Source organism: Apodemus sylvaticus, chromosome 8 (assembly GCF_947179515.1).
Source record: "Apodemus sylvaticus chromosome 8, mApoSyl1.1, whole genome shotgun sequence".
Classification (NCBI taxonomy): Eukaryota; Metazoa; Chordata; class Mammalia; order Rodentia; family Muridae; genus Apodemus; species Apodemus sylvaticus.
In genome coordinates, this window is record NC_067479.1 from 3,261,835 (window position 1) to 3,276,740 (window position 14,906).

At 46.7% G+C, this 14,906-nt stretch overlaps 1 protein-coding gene across 20 annotated transcripts in view; it reads left to right on the forward strand.

Annotated features, from left to right (window-relative positions):
- Dock9 (dedicator of cytokinesis 9) overlaps nucleotides 1–14,906 on the forward strand; it is a 263,468-nt gene that overhangs the window by 217,645 nt on the left and 30,917 nt on the right. For 9 of the 20 annotated variants that reach the window (XM_052190600.1, XM_052190606.1, XM_052190598.1 and 6 more), the window contains exons 39-46: nucleotides 2,668–2,783; nucleotides 5,204–5,341; nucleotides 5,463–5,645; nucleotides 7,670–7,783; nucleotides 8,945–9,160; nucleotides 11,361–11,418; nucleotides 12,135–12,212; nucleotides 13,300–13,406. In XM_052190600.1, the coding sequence (XP_052046560.1) occupies nucleotides 2,668–2,783; nucleotides 5,204–5,341; nucleotides 5,463–5,645; nucleotides 7,670–7,783; nucleotides 8,945–9,160; nucleotides 11,361–11,418; nucleotides 12,135–12,212; nucleotides 13,300–13,406 (1,010 nt within the window). Of the gene's footprint in view, nucleotides 1–2,667; nucleotides 2,784–5,203; nucleotides 5,342–5,462; nucleotides 5,646–7,669; nucleotides 7,784–8,944; nucleotides 9,161–11,360; nucleotides 11,419–12,134; nucleotides 12,213–13,299; nucleotides 13,407–14,906 lie in introns of those variants that run through there. The other 11 variants (XM_052190607.1, XM_052190613.1, XM_052190614.1 and 8 more) reach the window with 3 other exon arrangements.

Genomic DNA, 14,906 nt, shown 5'->3' on the forward strand with positions numbered 1-14,906 from the left:
GAAATGGAGTCTTAGACTTTCTTATAAAGTGAGGCTGTACAAGAAGCCACTCAGCGAGTTTACCTCTGCTTCCACGCATGCTTGCACACACACAAACACTGTTATAAAATTAAAACAAGTCTAACTGTAGGCATGAGAGTGACTTGAAAATTTTACATATTTGATCTGTGAATGCTGAGGACTCTCAAACCAACCCACAGCATGCCATCTAAAGATGTCACCCTTGGAAAGGTCCTATTGCTCCTACAGGCTGAGCAAGGGTGGAGGGAATCCACACAGTGTACACACACACACACACACACACACACACACACACACACACTACTGCCCCCTAGAGGAAGTAGTGGTATTTTGTGACATTAGTTAATGTTCTAGTTAATGTACAGAATTGGTTTCCTATGACATTTTCATGCCTGTATGTCTGTGCTCATAGATGTACCTAGCCCCAATACCTACCACATTCTCCTCCCTTTATCCACCATCTTTCTGGTCCCAGGAGATTGGGTAGATGGTGTCATGGCTAAGCATGGCATGATAGCTTAGAGAAATCTTGTCATTATTGTATTTCTGTACCTGTATACATAATTCTACACTTACGTAGCCTGACACATTGATTCTGCTTTAAAACAACACATGCTAAGTTCTGATTCTGTTTCCAGGCTTTTTGCTAGGAGTAGGTCAGCGCTATGGGGATTGGTCAGTAGAAGGCCTTCTTATTTATACTGGCTACTCGCATGCCCTTAGCCTATATGTTTTATAGAAAGAAAGGGACAATTCTATAAAGAGAAAACAAAGTCACCATTAAGCCATGTTCCTTTCAGACTTTTAGCTCAGATGACAGCTTAAAGGTCCCTTTGAGCTATGTGCACGTTTTTGGCTGGCCTGATCATAGGTGTTGATGTTTTGGGCTTTGGTCCCCTCTTTCCATGGTTTATATCTCTTCAGCAGTATTCATCAATACTTTACTCTTTCACTCTATCTTATCACATCCCACCCAGTACAGGATGCTTTGGCTTACTAAAAGGCAGTACAGATGTCCTTAATACACCCAAATAGCCATCTTTCTTTTCTCTAGAAAACTGCTTGGGTAAAAACAAAGAATTTGAATTAACATGATATTAAATATATTCTATATCCTCATAAGGAGGGAGACAGCACTAACACAAGGGGGACAGAGAAGCACAGATGTAAAAGCTCAGGACCACCTGTTGAAAAACAGCGTTGGATGAGCACACTTAATACAGCTTGCATGGCAGTCTTAAAACATCTCTGTGGCTTTAAAAGCTCCTCTGTAGTACTTGTAGAGCTATAACTCATATTTCCATCAATCAGAGCAAGGTTCTACTATTCTGTCTTTCCTCCTGTTTGCCTATATCCTATTTGCCAGTTCTCTGGTGCAGTGACCCAAATAGGAATTTGGAGTGTAGGTTCTGGGTTGAAGGGGCAATTCCCATTAATAATCTCAAGGAGGTTCTATAGGTTTTCTGTACTTTATTTTTTGGATCGCTGAACTAATGCCTTCCTCTCTGGAGTATTAAAAAAAAATGACCAATTAGTAAGTGTTGCTTTCTCAGACTCTCCTTGGAGAAAGTCATTACATTGTGTCCTGTTGTGTTGCCATCTTCCTGTATAAGCAAGACACCATGGTAACATCTTTACATCCTCTCTGTGTGTTTCTGCTAATACATTCCATTTCATAATTTAATATCACAAATTGTCGAACTGCATTTATATCATTACTAAATTGATTTTGCAGCCATTGTTGAAAATTGCAGTTTATGTGTAAATTGTGTATGACGAAGCTAAATTTACATGACAGGTCTTCTGGTCCTCTCTCCTTTGCCTAGGCATATCTTTCCAATATACTGGCTTTTATGCTCGTTATTAAAGCAAGTAGAAGACTATTTGCAGTACAGTCAACTCTCGATTATCACTTATGACTCAAACTAAATTCAGACCTTGGTCCTACCAACCTGAGCATTATGTTGCTCATTCTGTACTAGGTACATTTTTATGAACCTCACAATATTAATGAATTTATCCTCACTAAGCTCTTTGAAGTGTGGATACCTTTAGCCCTGTCCTGTAGATGGGGATGCCAAAGTATAAAGAGGATAGCTAACTCGCCCAAAGCCATACGCAGATAAAGAAGTACAGCTGGACTGAGTGCCAGCTGTCAGCCCCGGGTCAGGTACCTGTCACCTGTTTCATGGGCTGCTCGGAGCGTTGTCAGTACTCTGGCCATTGTGACCGCTCAGACTGTGTCTGTCCTGGTGGACATGCTGGCACCGCCATCTTACTGCCTTGGTGACTTCGTTCAAGACCCGTGGCCTATCTCTGCCCTTTCCATATCTGCAGAAAGTGTTTAACAAGGTGCACCCTTCCTGGGGCTGCCGAGTAACTGGAGAATGATGGGAGCTCCCAGTCCCAGCTGGCACAGAGCAAGCACTCTGTAAATGGCTACTGCTGTCACTGTGCCTCCAGAGCCGGAACAGATGCACCTTGAATGAAAACATTATTTATGCCTCCTCCCTACAGAGGCAAAGGGGGAAGAGGGCTTTGAAAGGGGACCTTCTGTAAATAATCAAAAGTTGACTGTCACTGTCACACCCCACTGGTCCTGTTGCCTGTACCCCCCAGACAGTAATGCTGTGCTGATTCACACAGGCTACGGCCACTCGGAGGCAGATGTTGTTCACCAGTCACTTCTCGAAGCCAACATTGCTACTGAGGTCTGCCTCACTGCTCTGGACACCCTCTCTCTGTTCACACTGGCTTTTAAGGTTCGTATTAAATGCGCGCTGTTCAAGGTCAGACGTCTTTAATCCGGTAAATGCACTCCACTCAGCTTCTTAAGCTCAGCCAACACACATGCATGGTGTGTGTTTTTACTTCAGCTGATTTTGCTTCTTTAAAGAGACTGTTAATCTCAAGATTCCCTTAATGAAACATTACAGTAGTGAGTGAAGCGATTGAATCCCTTTATTATATGTAGTAAAGCTCAACTGGCCCAGGTGTGCTGCATGCTTGGAGAGGCCACAGGCTGTCCCTGGAGGAGGTGTCTTGGCTAGAAGGAAGCATTTAGCCTAAGCCCTCCAGATGATAACCATGGGGACCTAACCAGGCATTTCTGCTTTGAATATCTGTAAACATGGCCAAATGTATTAGATATTTAAAGACAGGGGCACAAATGATGGGTCTTGTTTTTAAATTTAGCAAATAATAATTAGGTCATTGATGCATGCCTTTCAAATGTTTTGTTTTTTGTTTTGTTTTTGCAACAAGACCAAAACCAGGTTCTTTTTTTTATTTTTATTTTTTATTAGATATTTTCTTTATTTACATTTCAAATGTTATCCCCTTTCCTGGTTTCCCCTCCGAAAACCTTATCCCATCTCACCTCGCCATCCAAAACCAGTTTTAAAAAAAGGACTGAGTTAATAATCAAAGTAATGGGTTTGATTGTAAAGTCTGTATCCATGTATACCATTGTACGGTGTTCTGTCTCTTAGGAGCCTTACTCTGCTCAGCTTGCTTTTGGGTCCTTTTCCATTTCTAGTCTAGAAAGAAAACACTGAGTTTCTATGAGTGTTGCAAGCTATGTTTAGCAAGGGTCTTAGGGAAATGTAACCAAAGTCCTGCTCTACTTCTTTTCTCTACCTTTTATGAAACATATTTCTTGGGCAGGGGGTGGGGCTTAGCTCAGTTGATACAATACTTGCCTAGAATGCATTAGGCTCAAAGTGTGATCACCGCTGTCACAGAAACCAGGAGTGGTGCATGTAATCCTATCACATGGGAGATGGAGGCAGAGGATCACAAGTTCAAGGTCATCCTTGGCTACATAGAGATGGAGGCCAACCTGGGCTACATGAGACTATCTCAGAAATGTTTCTTTCTCTTTACTAGTGACAGTAAAAATAATGACTGCCCCTCCCCATATCATGTCTCTTTATTTACTATGTCGCTTCCTGAGGTGCCATGCCACCCATGTCCCCCATTAAGTGTCTTTCTTTCTAGGAATCCAGTTGGGATAGAGGGAAATACAGTCAACAGATGCAGGTTGTAGAGCAGTGTTTGCCTATTGCATTGAGCCCCTCTACTGTGGCTGCCACTCCTGGGAGCTTGTTAAAACTGTCAGTTCTCTGGCCCAAGCCCTGATGTGACAAATGAGGAGCTTTAGGTGTGGGGTCTAATCCCCGCACTTCCACCTTCCCTCAGCCTGTCTATACCTAGGGGCTGGAGAGATGGCTCAGCGGTTAAGAACACTGACTACCTGAGTTTAAATCCCACAACTACATGGTGGCTCACAACCATCTGTAAAGGGATCTGATGCTCTCTTCTGGTATGTCTGAAGACAGCTACAGTGTACTCATATAAAATAAATAAAGTCTTAAAAAAAAAAAGTCTATACCTAGGCTGTGAATATGAGAACACATTCAGCGCTGTGCACTATACTGGGGCTTGCTCTCTGCCTGGACCCTGTGGTACGAAAAGGTAGGAGACTAGAGGATGGACCTGTGCAGAGCAGGTACAGACAGAAAGGCTACTTATATAGCCCAAGAGCATCATGGGTGTCTTTCCCACGCCTTGCAGCTAACAGCTGGCAGTAGCTCAATACCTGAGGTGGAATTTCTCCATGCTGGGATTTTTAACCTCAATCTGTGACAGCAGGAATACAAGACCAGTTTTAGAGCTGCTATCTCACAGAAGAGACTGTCAGGATGTGGTTTATCTGTGCAGATCCTTGCACGTTTAAGCGTTGCATTTTGTCCCTCCAAACTATGTGCCCAGAAAACCTAGCTGAGGAAGGACCTCACTTTGGGAGGACAGGACTTATGACTCCCACCCATCAATTCGATGACACCTATAATGACACCCCCATGTTAGAATCCACACACCACCAAATATCAGCTCCTGAATCCATTGCTGATGTGGGGTTAAAAATGAGTATCTGGGAACCCGGTCAGTACCGAGGCTGTGAACCATGCTCTAGATTTCTAGGTTAACCACCCCCGCAGCAGTAAATGTTCCAAGGGGGAAAAAGGTCTTTCTTGATCTAGGGGAGGATTCTGTACTTTCCTCCGAGTGCTTGTAGCACAGTCTTGTTTGTGCTTGGAAGATACAATAATTTAGTGTATACACAGTATGACATGTCTTCAAGATCTTAGCCTTGTCTAACAGTAATGCCAATGTGTTTCAGAACCAACTCCTAGCTGACCATGGACATAATCCTCTCATGAAGAAAGTTTTTGATGTCTACTTGTGTTTCCTTCAAAAACACCAGTCAGAAATGGCTTTAAAAAATGTTTTTACTGCCTTAAGGTCATTAATTTATAAGGTAGGTTACTTCAAGGCAGTGGTCTTGCTGGAGGTTAGGGGTTTCTCGCCTTCTGCCTGGAGCAGAGGCCATCTTGGGAGTGCTGACCTTGCTGCTCTGTCTGCCATGTGTTTTGGTCTAGTTCCCTTCGACGTTCTACGAGGGGCGGGCAGACATGTGTGCCTCCCTGTGCTATGAGGTCCTCAAGTGCTGCAACTCCAAGCTCAGCTCCATCCGGACAGAGGCCTCTCAGCTGCTCTACTTCCTGATGAGGAACAACTTTGACTACACAGGGAAGAAGTCTTTTGTTCGGACACACTTACAGGTGCGTGTGCTTTGGCTGTGCCAGGGCACGGGTGTCACCAAGGGTCACCCTGACCAACACACCCCTTCATCCGTTCCACCAAAGGCTGTAAGTGGAGAGCTGGAGGTCACGTGTGCTGCTAGTGGCCTGTCACATGTCTCATCATTAGCTCAATATCTAGCTATTGATTCAGTATTGAACTAACTGGTACTTTATTGGATCAAGGTACTTAATATTAAGTCCTTAAAAAGCAAAAACCCCAAATAGGTTTTTCTGTCTTCTCTTTATGAGTATACCTCCTGTCTGCCTGGTTAAAATGTCCAGAATTCTCTGCTCTGAGAACCAGCTAAGATAACAGCAAGTCCTGTGTGCTTTTGTGTAGCATATAATTATTAGAAACAATCCACTCTAACGCCGACTACACTCTGGCAACATTGCCTCCCTGCCCCCATGGCTATCCCTAAGAGGTGATCTACCCAACTTCCCAAGGTTCGCTGCTACGGAATTGCTCGTATCTTCCCAGGCCATCCGCCTCCTGCTAGCCCCTGGCTGCTGCTGGCTCTAAACCCCTAGCCCTGTTAAATGAAGACACTAGAGGCTTGTAATTTATCAGTCAGACTTATAACTGTAAATTCTCAACCCCCAAAATGCCCACACAAAGAACTCAAAACTCACTTGATATAAATACAAGCTGCACACCTCAATGGGGCAAATGTACCCTACATTATTGTCCTTCTATGATATACATAGCTACCTGTGACTCTCTCAAGCCACGTGGACCAGGTTCATCTTCCTCTCCTATAGGTTCTATCTTGTCTCCTCGTCTCCATCTCTTCTCTCCGTCTCTCTGCCTTTCTCTGTCTCCTCTCTAAAACTCTCAGCCAGCCTTCTTTTTCCACTGCCCAATCACATGCTGTAGCCTTATCTTTTCACCTGTGTGCAGACAACAGTCTACACTTTTGTAGATGTGTTTTCTGTGGCCAAGTGATGGGAGAACCTTTTCTATCTGTATTTGTGCCTTTCTTATGTAATAGTCATTGTCTGCAGACCTAAGGTTCCAGGACTAAGGGCAATAACCAGGAACAGAACAGATCCTTCCCTGGCCCTGCCCTACACAAATGCAAGGCCAGTATTTCCATAGAGAGTCTTGAGAGAACCAGGAAGAGCACCTGGTTAGGGGTTCTGGAGAGCAGGGTCAGCTCTTTGAGAGCCTGCAGGATGAAGATGGCGTGTGACTTGAAGGGTATTAGGCATGTTCTGGGCCATGGGTGCACTGAGGGAATTGCCCACCTGGGAAGCTAGAAAAGCCCTTCATTGCTTAGAACACAGGTGAGAAGTAAGAGAAGACATGCTGTCATGCATCCAAATCTTTGCATATTCAGAAGACCCACCCACTCCAGCTCCACTTTTAAGAGTAGATCTTAAGAGGTGCACACTTCATCAATCGGAAACATCATGCAATCTAGGTCAGAGAGAATGGTATTCTGGATGAGGGATGGTGAGGTTAGAAGGAAGAGGGGATTCAGTTGACAATACTCAGTGGCTGTACTTGGATATAAGGAGGGAAAGCAGGTAGGGAGGGCCTCCATGCTGGTCTGAGTCAGGGCAGTGCTATTCATAGACTCCACAAAGGCAAATTGAACATTGTATAGTTAACATCTGCATGTTGTGAAAAGAAAATGCCTTCTACCTGTTGAATATTTAATATGTGTAAGTTCAAAACAATACTGAGGAGAGCATAATATGTTTCCCCTCTTACCCAGAATGCAGTAGGTAAGCAGCGATTCGGTGGTGTGGGTGTGCCTGCCTCTTGTTCTTCTGTGCTCTTTCTGATTCACCTTTTTAGTTTATGGGCAAATGCATAAGGGAAAACAAGTAAATTCTAGAATGATTTTTGAAAGTGATTTAAAAAAAATCTCCAACACTGTCTTCCCAGCCCCCACATCTTGCCTTGCAGAGGCTTTGTGCACGTCCTAAATGAGCCCAGCAGCTGAACCTGGCCATCATATGAAGGTGAACTGATTGCTTGTGTGTCTGTCCCTAAGGTCATCATCTCTGTCAGCCAGCTAATCGCAGATGTGGTTGGCATTGGAGGAACCAGATTCCAGCAGTCCTTGTCTATCATCAACAACTGTGCCAACAGTGACCGGCTCATCAAGGTAACTTCTGTTTTCACCCCAAGACTGCCAGGTCATAGGATGTGTGTGCATCACAAGAAAGTGGGTGACATCATGAGCCCTTCCTCTCTCCCCTGTCTAGTGGGTGATGTCATGAGTCCTTCCTCTCCCCTGTCTAGTGGGTGATGTCATGAGTCCTTCCATTCCTCTGTCTAGTGGGTGATGTCATGAGTCCTTCCTCTCTCCTGTCTAGTGGGTGATGTCATGAGTCCTTCCATTCCTCTGTCTAGTGGGTGATGTCATGAGTCCTTCCTCTCCCCTGTCTAGTAGGTGACATTATAAGCCCTTCCCTCTCTCCCCTATCTAGTGGATGATGTCATGAGTCCTTCCTCTCCCCTGTCTAGTAGGTGACATTATAAGCCCTTCCCTCTCTCCCCTATCTAGTGGATGATGTCATGAGTCCTTCCTCTCTTTCCTGTCTAGTGGGTGATGTCATGAGTCCTTCCTTTCTCCTGTCTAGTGGGTGATGTCATGAGTCCTTCCTTTCTCCTGTCTAGTGGGTGATGTCATGAGTCCTTCCTTTCCCCTGTCTAGTGGGTGATGTCATGAGTCCTTCCTCTCCCCTGTCTAGTAGGTGACATCATAAGCCCTTCCCTCTCTCACCTGTCTAGTGGGTGATGTCATGAGTCCTTCCTTTCCCCTGTCTAGTGGGTGATGTCATGAGTCCTTCCTCTCTTTCCTGTCTAGTGGGTGATGTCATGAGTCCTTCCTTTCTCCTGTCTAGTGGGTGATGTCATGAGTCCTTCCTTTCCCCTGTCTAGTGGGTGATGTCATGAGTCCTTCCTCTCCCCTGTCTAGTAGGTGACATCATAAGCCCTTCCCTCTCTCACCTGTCTAGTGGGTGATGTCATGAGTCCTTCCTCTCCTGTCTGGTGGGTGATGTCATGAGTCCTTCCTCTCCTGTCTAGTGGGTGATGTCATGAGTCCTTCCTCTCTTTCCTGTCTAGTGGATGATGTCATGAGTCCTTCCTCTCTCTCCTCTCTAGTGAGTGATGTCATGTGTCCTTCCTCTCTTTCCTGTCTAATGGGTGATGTCATGAGTCCTTCCTCTCTTTCCTGTCTAATGGGTGATGTCATGAGTCCTTCCTCTCTTTCCTGTCTAGTGTGTATCATCATAAGTCCTTCCTCTCTCCCCCTGTCTAGCACACCAGCTTCTCCTCTGATGTGAAAGATTTGACCAAGAGGATCCGCACAGTCCTGATGGCCACAGCCCAGATGAAGGAACATGAAAACGACCCAGAGATGCTAGTGGACCTCCAGTACAGCCTGGCTAAGTCCTACGCCAGCACCCCTGAGCTCAGGAAGACGTGGCTGGACAGCATGGCAAGGATCCATGTTAAAAATGGGGATCTCTCAGAGGTAGGGGCCCTGCCTTCCTCTTGACTGAGTTTTTGAGAAATAGTTGCCCTCGGTTTATTCCCTGAAGCTACTTTCAAGGAAAATTGTACCAGTAATCAAAACAAGCCAATGGAAGCAGTGCGGAGTGCCTCATACATGCACGCAAACAGGAGATCTGCGCTTGGGGTGATGTCCCAGGTGTCTGGGCATTTTAGTCACTAGAGACAGAGCATAATGGGTTACCTGCATATTTATGTGGTTTCCCACTACTGAAAGTATCTTCTCCTGCACCAAGACTCCTCTGTCGTTCGATCTCACAGTAGAATTAGCTTTTCCTGTTACAATAATGATAAGGAATCCCGTTCTCCTGTTTGGGATGTGTAGCAGGTATTTGAACATTCCCATCTCTTCAGAGCAGACATGTTGCCGTCTGTAGCCGGCATGGCAGGGAGTAGGCGTGGAGACAGACTTCAGACCCAGGACCACACATTCCTAACTCTCTGGCATTACACCACCTTCTCTAGGCCCTTTGTGCCTTGATGGCATCATGTAAAATTAAAAGTTCAAGGAGACTCAATGACTGCATGTAAGTTTTGTGTTCCAATGAGACCAATCCAAGATTTGTGGCTGGACACATTGCATATGGCAGCCGTGTTACCAAAGTGAGAGTATTCACTTTGACTTTGACATCTCTGTGGTCAGCCAACATTCATTGCCTGGCGTTCGCTGTCACATGGACTCCTCTACGATAGGTCTCTTCTCCCTAAAGGCACAGTTGCACTGAATTCAAGGCCCACCCAGTACTAGTGTGACTTCATTTTAACCAATAACAACAACCCTATTTCCAAATTGTGTCACACTCTGAGACCTGTTCTGTTCCATTTCTGTTTCCATGAGAAAATTACACAAAAGCAGCCAAGAGGAGGGAAGTCGTCTCCGGGTCACAGTCTGGGGGGAAGAGGGGACATTTGAGGCAGGAGCATCACAGCAGGACCCGCAGAGCAGAAGGAAACACTTGCCATCTACCTGCTCGCTGCTAGCTCGCCCACCAGAGGATGCACACTTCAAGAGATTGCCTTTTGCTCCCACTGTAGTTGGCGTTGTACAGTTTCTCAGAAATCCATCGATTATTTCCATCCTGTGACTGCCAGCTGTGTGCTGTGAAACTGCAGGACCATGTGCAGTGGGACACTGTGACAATCAGATAGCCTAGTGAACAGAAGCTTTCTTTCCTCCACAGCTAGACGCAGGTCAGAGTGCCTGCACACACAGGCAGGCAGCCTCTGCACACGGTGTTCAGTACCCACAGGCAGCACACGGTGGCAGCACCTACCCGACGAAGACTGCCTGGTGCTGGAGACTCAGCATGGGCTCAGTTCCAACACTTGCCTTTGATTTTGATAATAACCAGGCGACTTAATTTGTTCTCTTTTTAAGACATTTATAAGTATTGATCTCTGTGCGCAGGGGGACTTGAAGCAAAGGCATGCTGAACACATACATTAATTACTGAGCTACACCCTAGCCTAGATACTTGGTTGGAATTGGGGGGGGGGGGTTGTTTGTTTGTCTGTTTGTTTGTTTTTAAATAAAATACAGCCTTCAGTGTTCAAGTTGGAAGACCATGGGCTAGAGAGATAGCCTAGCAGTTAAGAGCACACTGCTCTTCCAAAGGCTCTGGGTTTGGTTTCCAGCACCCACGTTGAGTACCACACAGCCACCACAGCTGCCTAGGACTCAAGCTCCATGGGATCCAGCTCCCTCCGACAGGCATCTGAACACATGTAGAGGTTGAATTTCAAACAGATTCTCTCTCTTTCCCTCCCTCTCGTCTCTCTGTCTCTCTGTCTCTGTCTCTCTCTCTCTCTCTCTCTCTCTCACACACACACACACACACACACACACATACACACACAAATATTTAAAAATAAATTAAGTTGAAAGGAAATTTTATTAGCTGAAATGTGAGTCTGGGAAGAAAGCTTTTTCTTTAAATACTTACTGTTTTGCTTTAAGAAAAATGGAATGATCCTCAGCGTGCAGGTTCTGTTTTCTGCACTAAGATACAGCAGTTGTAAATAGGAGGAAAGCCCAGCATTTGCCTGCCATCTGCCTCACTGTTCAGCTGTCAGAAGTCAGTGTCTTAGGAGCTAAGGACAGGGCATGCCTCTGGGGTTCTGAGTGACTGTACTGAGCTGTCCTTTGTTGTCTTTTATTCCAGGCAGCAATGTGCTATGTCCACGTGACAGCCTTGGTGGCAGAATATCTCACCCGGAAAGGTAAGGACGAGCCCGAGCCTCGTGAAGAGGGCGTTCGGAAGGATCGGGAGGCAAGGGATTGCACTGCATACGCTGTTGGCCTTTTACCCCTGGTTGTAGCATTCAGTTGCCCCCATGGGCAAAGCAAAAGGACCAGTCTTGTGGAGAGGATGGCATGTTGTCCTAGCTTCATACTGCTCTGCAAAAACTAGCTAATAAGCTTTGCACCTGGCTGCCCATGACCAGCTGATACAAGCCGAAACAACTTTATTTCTCCTTGAGATATATTCCCACCAGAACTGTTAGTCAATCAGCAACAGTTCTAACAGGAAGCTGATGGACAGCTTCTGGAATGTAACCCTGAGATTTTTTTGCAGAAGAAGGCAGCCGTGCCAGCCAGGGGTCTTGGGGGCCATATTTGTGTATCATGCTCTTGTTCCCATGAGTTCATTCATGGTTAGGCAGTTACCTGTGCAGCCTTCAGGGTGGCATTTTATAGTATTAGGGTTCTAGGGAGGGTAGCAATCTGCACACACAGTACCGAAGAACAGCAGTGCCTGGTCCAAGCTCACGAAGTGTACTCTTACAAAGCAAGAGGCATTATAAAGTCACAGGTACCAAGGTCACGAAGTGTCTGTTTTGTAGAATGGGGCTGTCAGACATCCAAGACAGAGTGAGAGGAAATCAGTATTTCCTACTGAGTCCTTTTATCAGGCGACCCATTTCCTTGTGTTTAGAAGCTGACCTAGCACTCCAGCGGGAACCACCTGTCTTCCCCCACAGCCATAGCACCTGCCAGAGGAAGAGCCGGGGAGGTGAGCCTGAGGGTCACCCAGCTCCCCAGGGTCCCCAGCTGCTCTGTTCATGGGGCTCTCCAGGGCTGTGGCAGTGTGTGTTGTGGTTCTGCACGGTTCTGCGTGTCTCTCCCTCTGTACCTGGGCTTTGTGGGTCTCTCCCGGCTGTCCCTGTGTGACGAGCACAGAAAGGAAAGCTTTGAGCTTTGTGGTTCTCGTTGACCTTGCCGAAACACAGTGGTTGACTTTTATGCCTTTGTTTTAGGGGTGTTAATGTCTCCTCAGGTCCCTAGATCAGAGCTTTTCTGTGGGGACTCTTTGCTTTCCATATCAAATCAAAGCAAGGCTGTGTGAGCACCATGGTGGAAATTCTGGCTAACTCACGACTGACTGGAAATGACTAACTCGGGATTGACTGGAAACCTGAACAAATGTGTATCACAAACGCCTCTGCCTAGCAAGCCAAGGTCTTTCTCACATGTGTCACACCACTGATACTGAGCTGGCTTAAGATGGTGTCCTCCTTGAGCTCAAGGAATTGCCCTTTACTGCAGTACTGATACATTGTAGCTAACAGTATCAGATTCTGAGGCTCAGAACTGCTGCTTTTTGCTTCTCCAGCAAGGCAGCCCCTCAGCTCACAGGCAAGGGCTCCAGTCCGAGGGTCGTCCCCCACTGAAGGGGTGAGATGCCCGACTAGTGGGAGGAAGCAACTGTCTTTGAGCCACTTAGGTCTCAGTGGGTGATGGCTTTGGTTTCCCTGGTGTCTGACTGACGATCTTTCCACCTAATCAGATTTTCATTTCCATGTTAATTTGCCACTAGCTTGACTTACTCATCATTTTTCAGCATTTAGTTTATTTGAAGGCTGAGCAGATTAAGGTGGGTAACAAAATGAAAGAGTTGAGGGTCTGGAGGTGAAGTTTGGGGAAATGACTGGAGAGAGGCCATGATGGTCCCCAGCCTCCTGAGTTTATGCTGGGATCACACAGGAAAGATTTCCACATCAGCCACTTACTTCCACACAGACACACACAGGGCAGGAGGAACCCATGAGTTCCAGCCACATTCGGTTTGACTGTGCTCTCTCTGCCCTCTCCCCGCCTAGGCATGTTCAGACAGGGGTGCACAGCCTTCAGAGTCATCACACCAAACATTGATGAAGAGGCTTCCATGATGGAAGACGTCGGCATGCAGGACGTCCACTTCAATGAGGTGAGTGCTACGACTCATGTAGGCTCTCAAGTGCAGTCTCTCACCACATGACGTGTCTGTCACAGTAGATGTTCATAGAGTGGTGAGCACACCTGATCTTATCTCCTAGTAAACAGCTATGCCATTTGAATACTCCTTGGCACGCGCCTCTAAGAAAATCATTAAGTCCCACATTTCTCAGCAGTATCCCTGTTTAGGGACATGTGGAGCCTGCTGACCGGTCAGTATGTCAGCTCAGAGCCTTTCTCCCAGCGCTGCCCAGGCTGAGCCTGAGGTGCTTCTCCAGACAGCTGAAAGCCAGCAGGCAAAGCTGGCTGCTCTCACACTCCCTTCCTAGCCAGCCCTCCTTCCAGTGATCTCTGTGGATCACCAGTCTCATTACTGTCTTAGTCTGCCTTTAATTTTAGTCAGTTCTCTAATTCTAGGCACCTCTTCCCTGGCAGACATGCGGAGCCCTGAGAGTCCATCCGAGGCTCGTGCACCAACAAACACAAAACAGCCCAATGCAGAGCCTAGTTCCTGACCTGGCATAAGTGCTGGGACCCAGGGCCACCCTAATCCACCTCCACAGAGGCCAAAAAATCAGCATTTTCTGTAAATTTCCTCACAAAACAGGACAGAGATGTGGCCACTCCTGTATAAGGAGGTGGTTTTGATATTAAACTGGGAACATGAACAAATGGCGGTCTTCTACTTGCATTCACTACAGTCTCTCTTCTGGGAATCTCTGCTGCAAGGACACCCCTGTGTGCCCCTGTGTGTGTCCCTGTGTGTGCACACCTGTGTGTGCACCTGTGTGCACCTCTGTGTGTGCCCCTGTGTGTACACCTGTATGCACCTCTGTGTGCACACCTGTGTATGCCCCTGTGTGCATCTGCGTGTGCACCTGTGTATGCCCCTGTGTGTATCTGTGTGTGCACCTGTGTGTGTACCTGTGTGCACCTCTGTGTGCACACCTGTGTGTGCCCCTGTGTGTGCACCTGTGTGTGAACCTGTGTGTGGACCTGTGTGGGCCTCTGTGTGCACACCTGTGTATGCCCCTGTGTGCATCTGTGTGTGCACCTGTGTGCACCTCTGTGTGACACCTGTGTATGCCCCTGTGTGCATCTGTGTGTGCACCTGTGTGTGCACACCTGTGTGTGCCCCTGTGTGTGCACCTATGTGTGGACCTGTGTGTGGACCTGTGTGTACCTCTGTGTGCACACCTGTGTGTGGACCTGTGTATGCACCTCTGTGTGCACACTTGTGTGTGGACCTGTGTGCACCTGTGTGTGCACACCTGTGTGTGGACCTGTGTGCACCTCTGTGTGCACCTCTGTGTGCCCCTGTGTCTCCCTCCCTCCCCACAAACTCAGGATGGAGTGAAAGAGTGGAAGGATCCTTTCAGTTCTGCTCTCTTTTGAGGAGAAATGTAAAGTTACCTACTTGTTCATTTGGAGAGAAAACAGCAGCAGAGAGAGGCTCATGCCATCCTCCTTCACTGTTTTAACTGTTATTTCT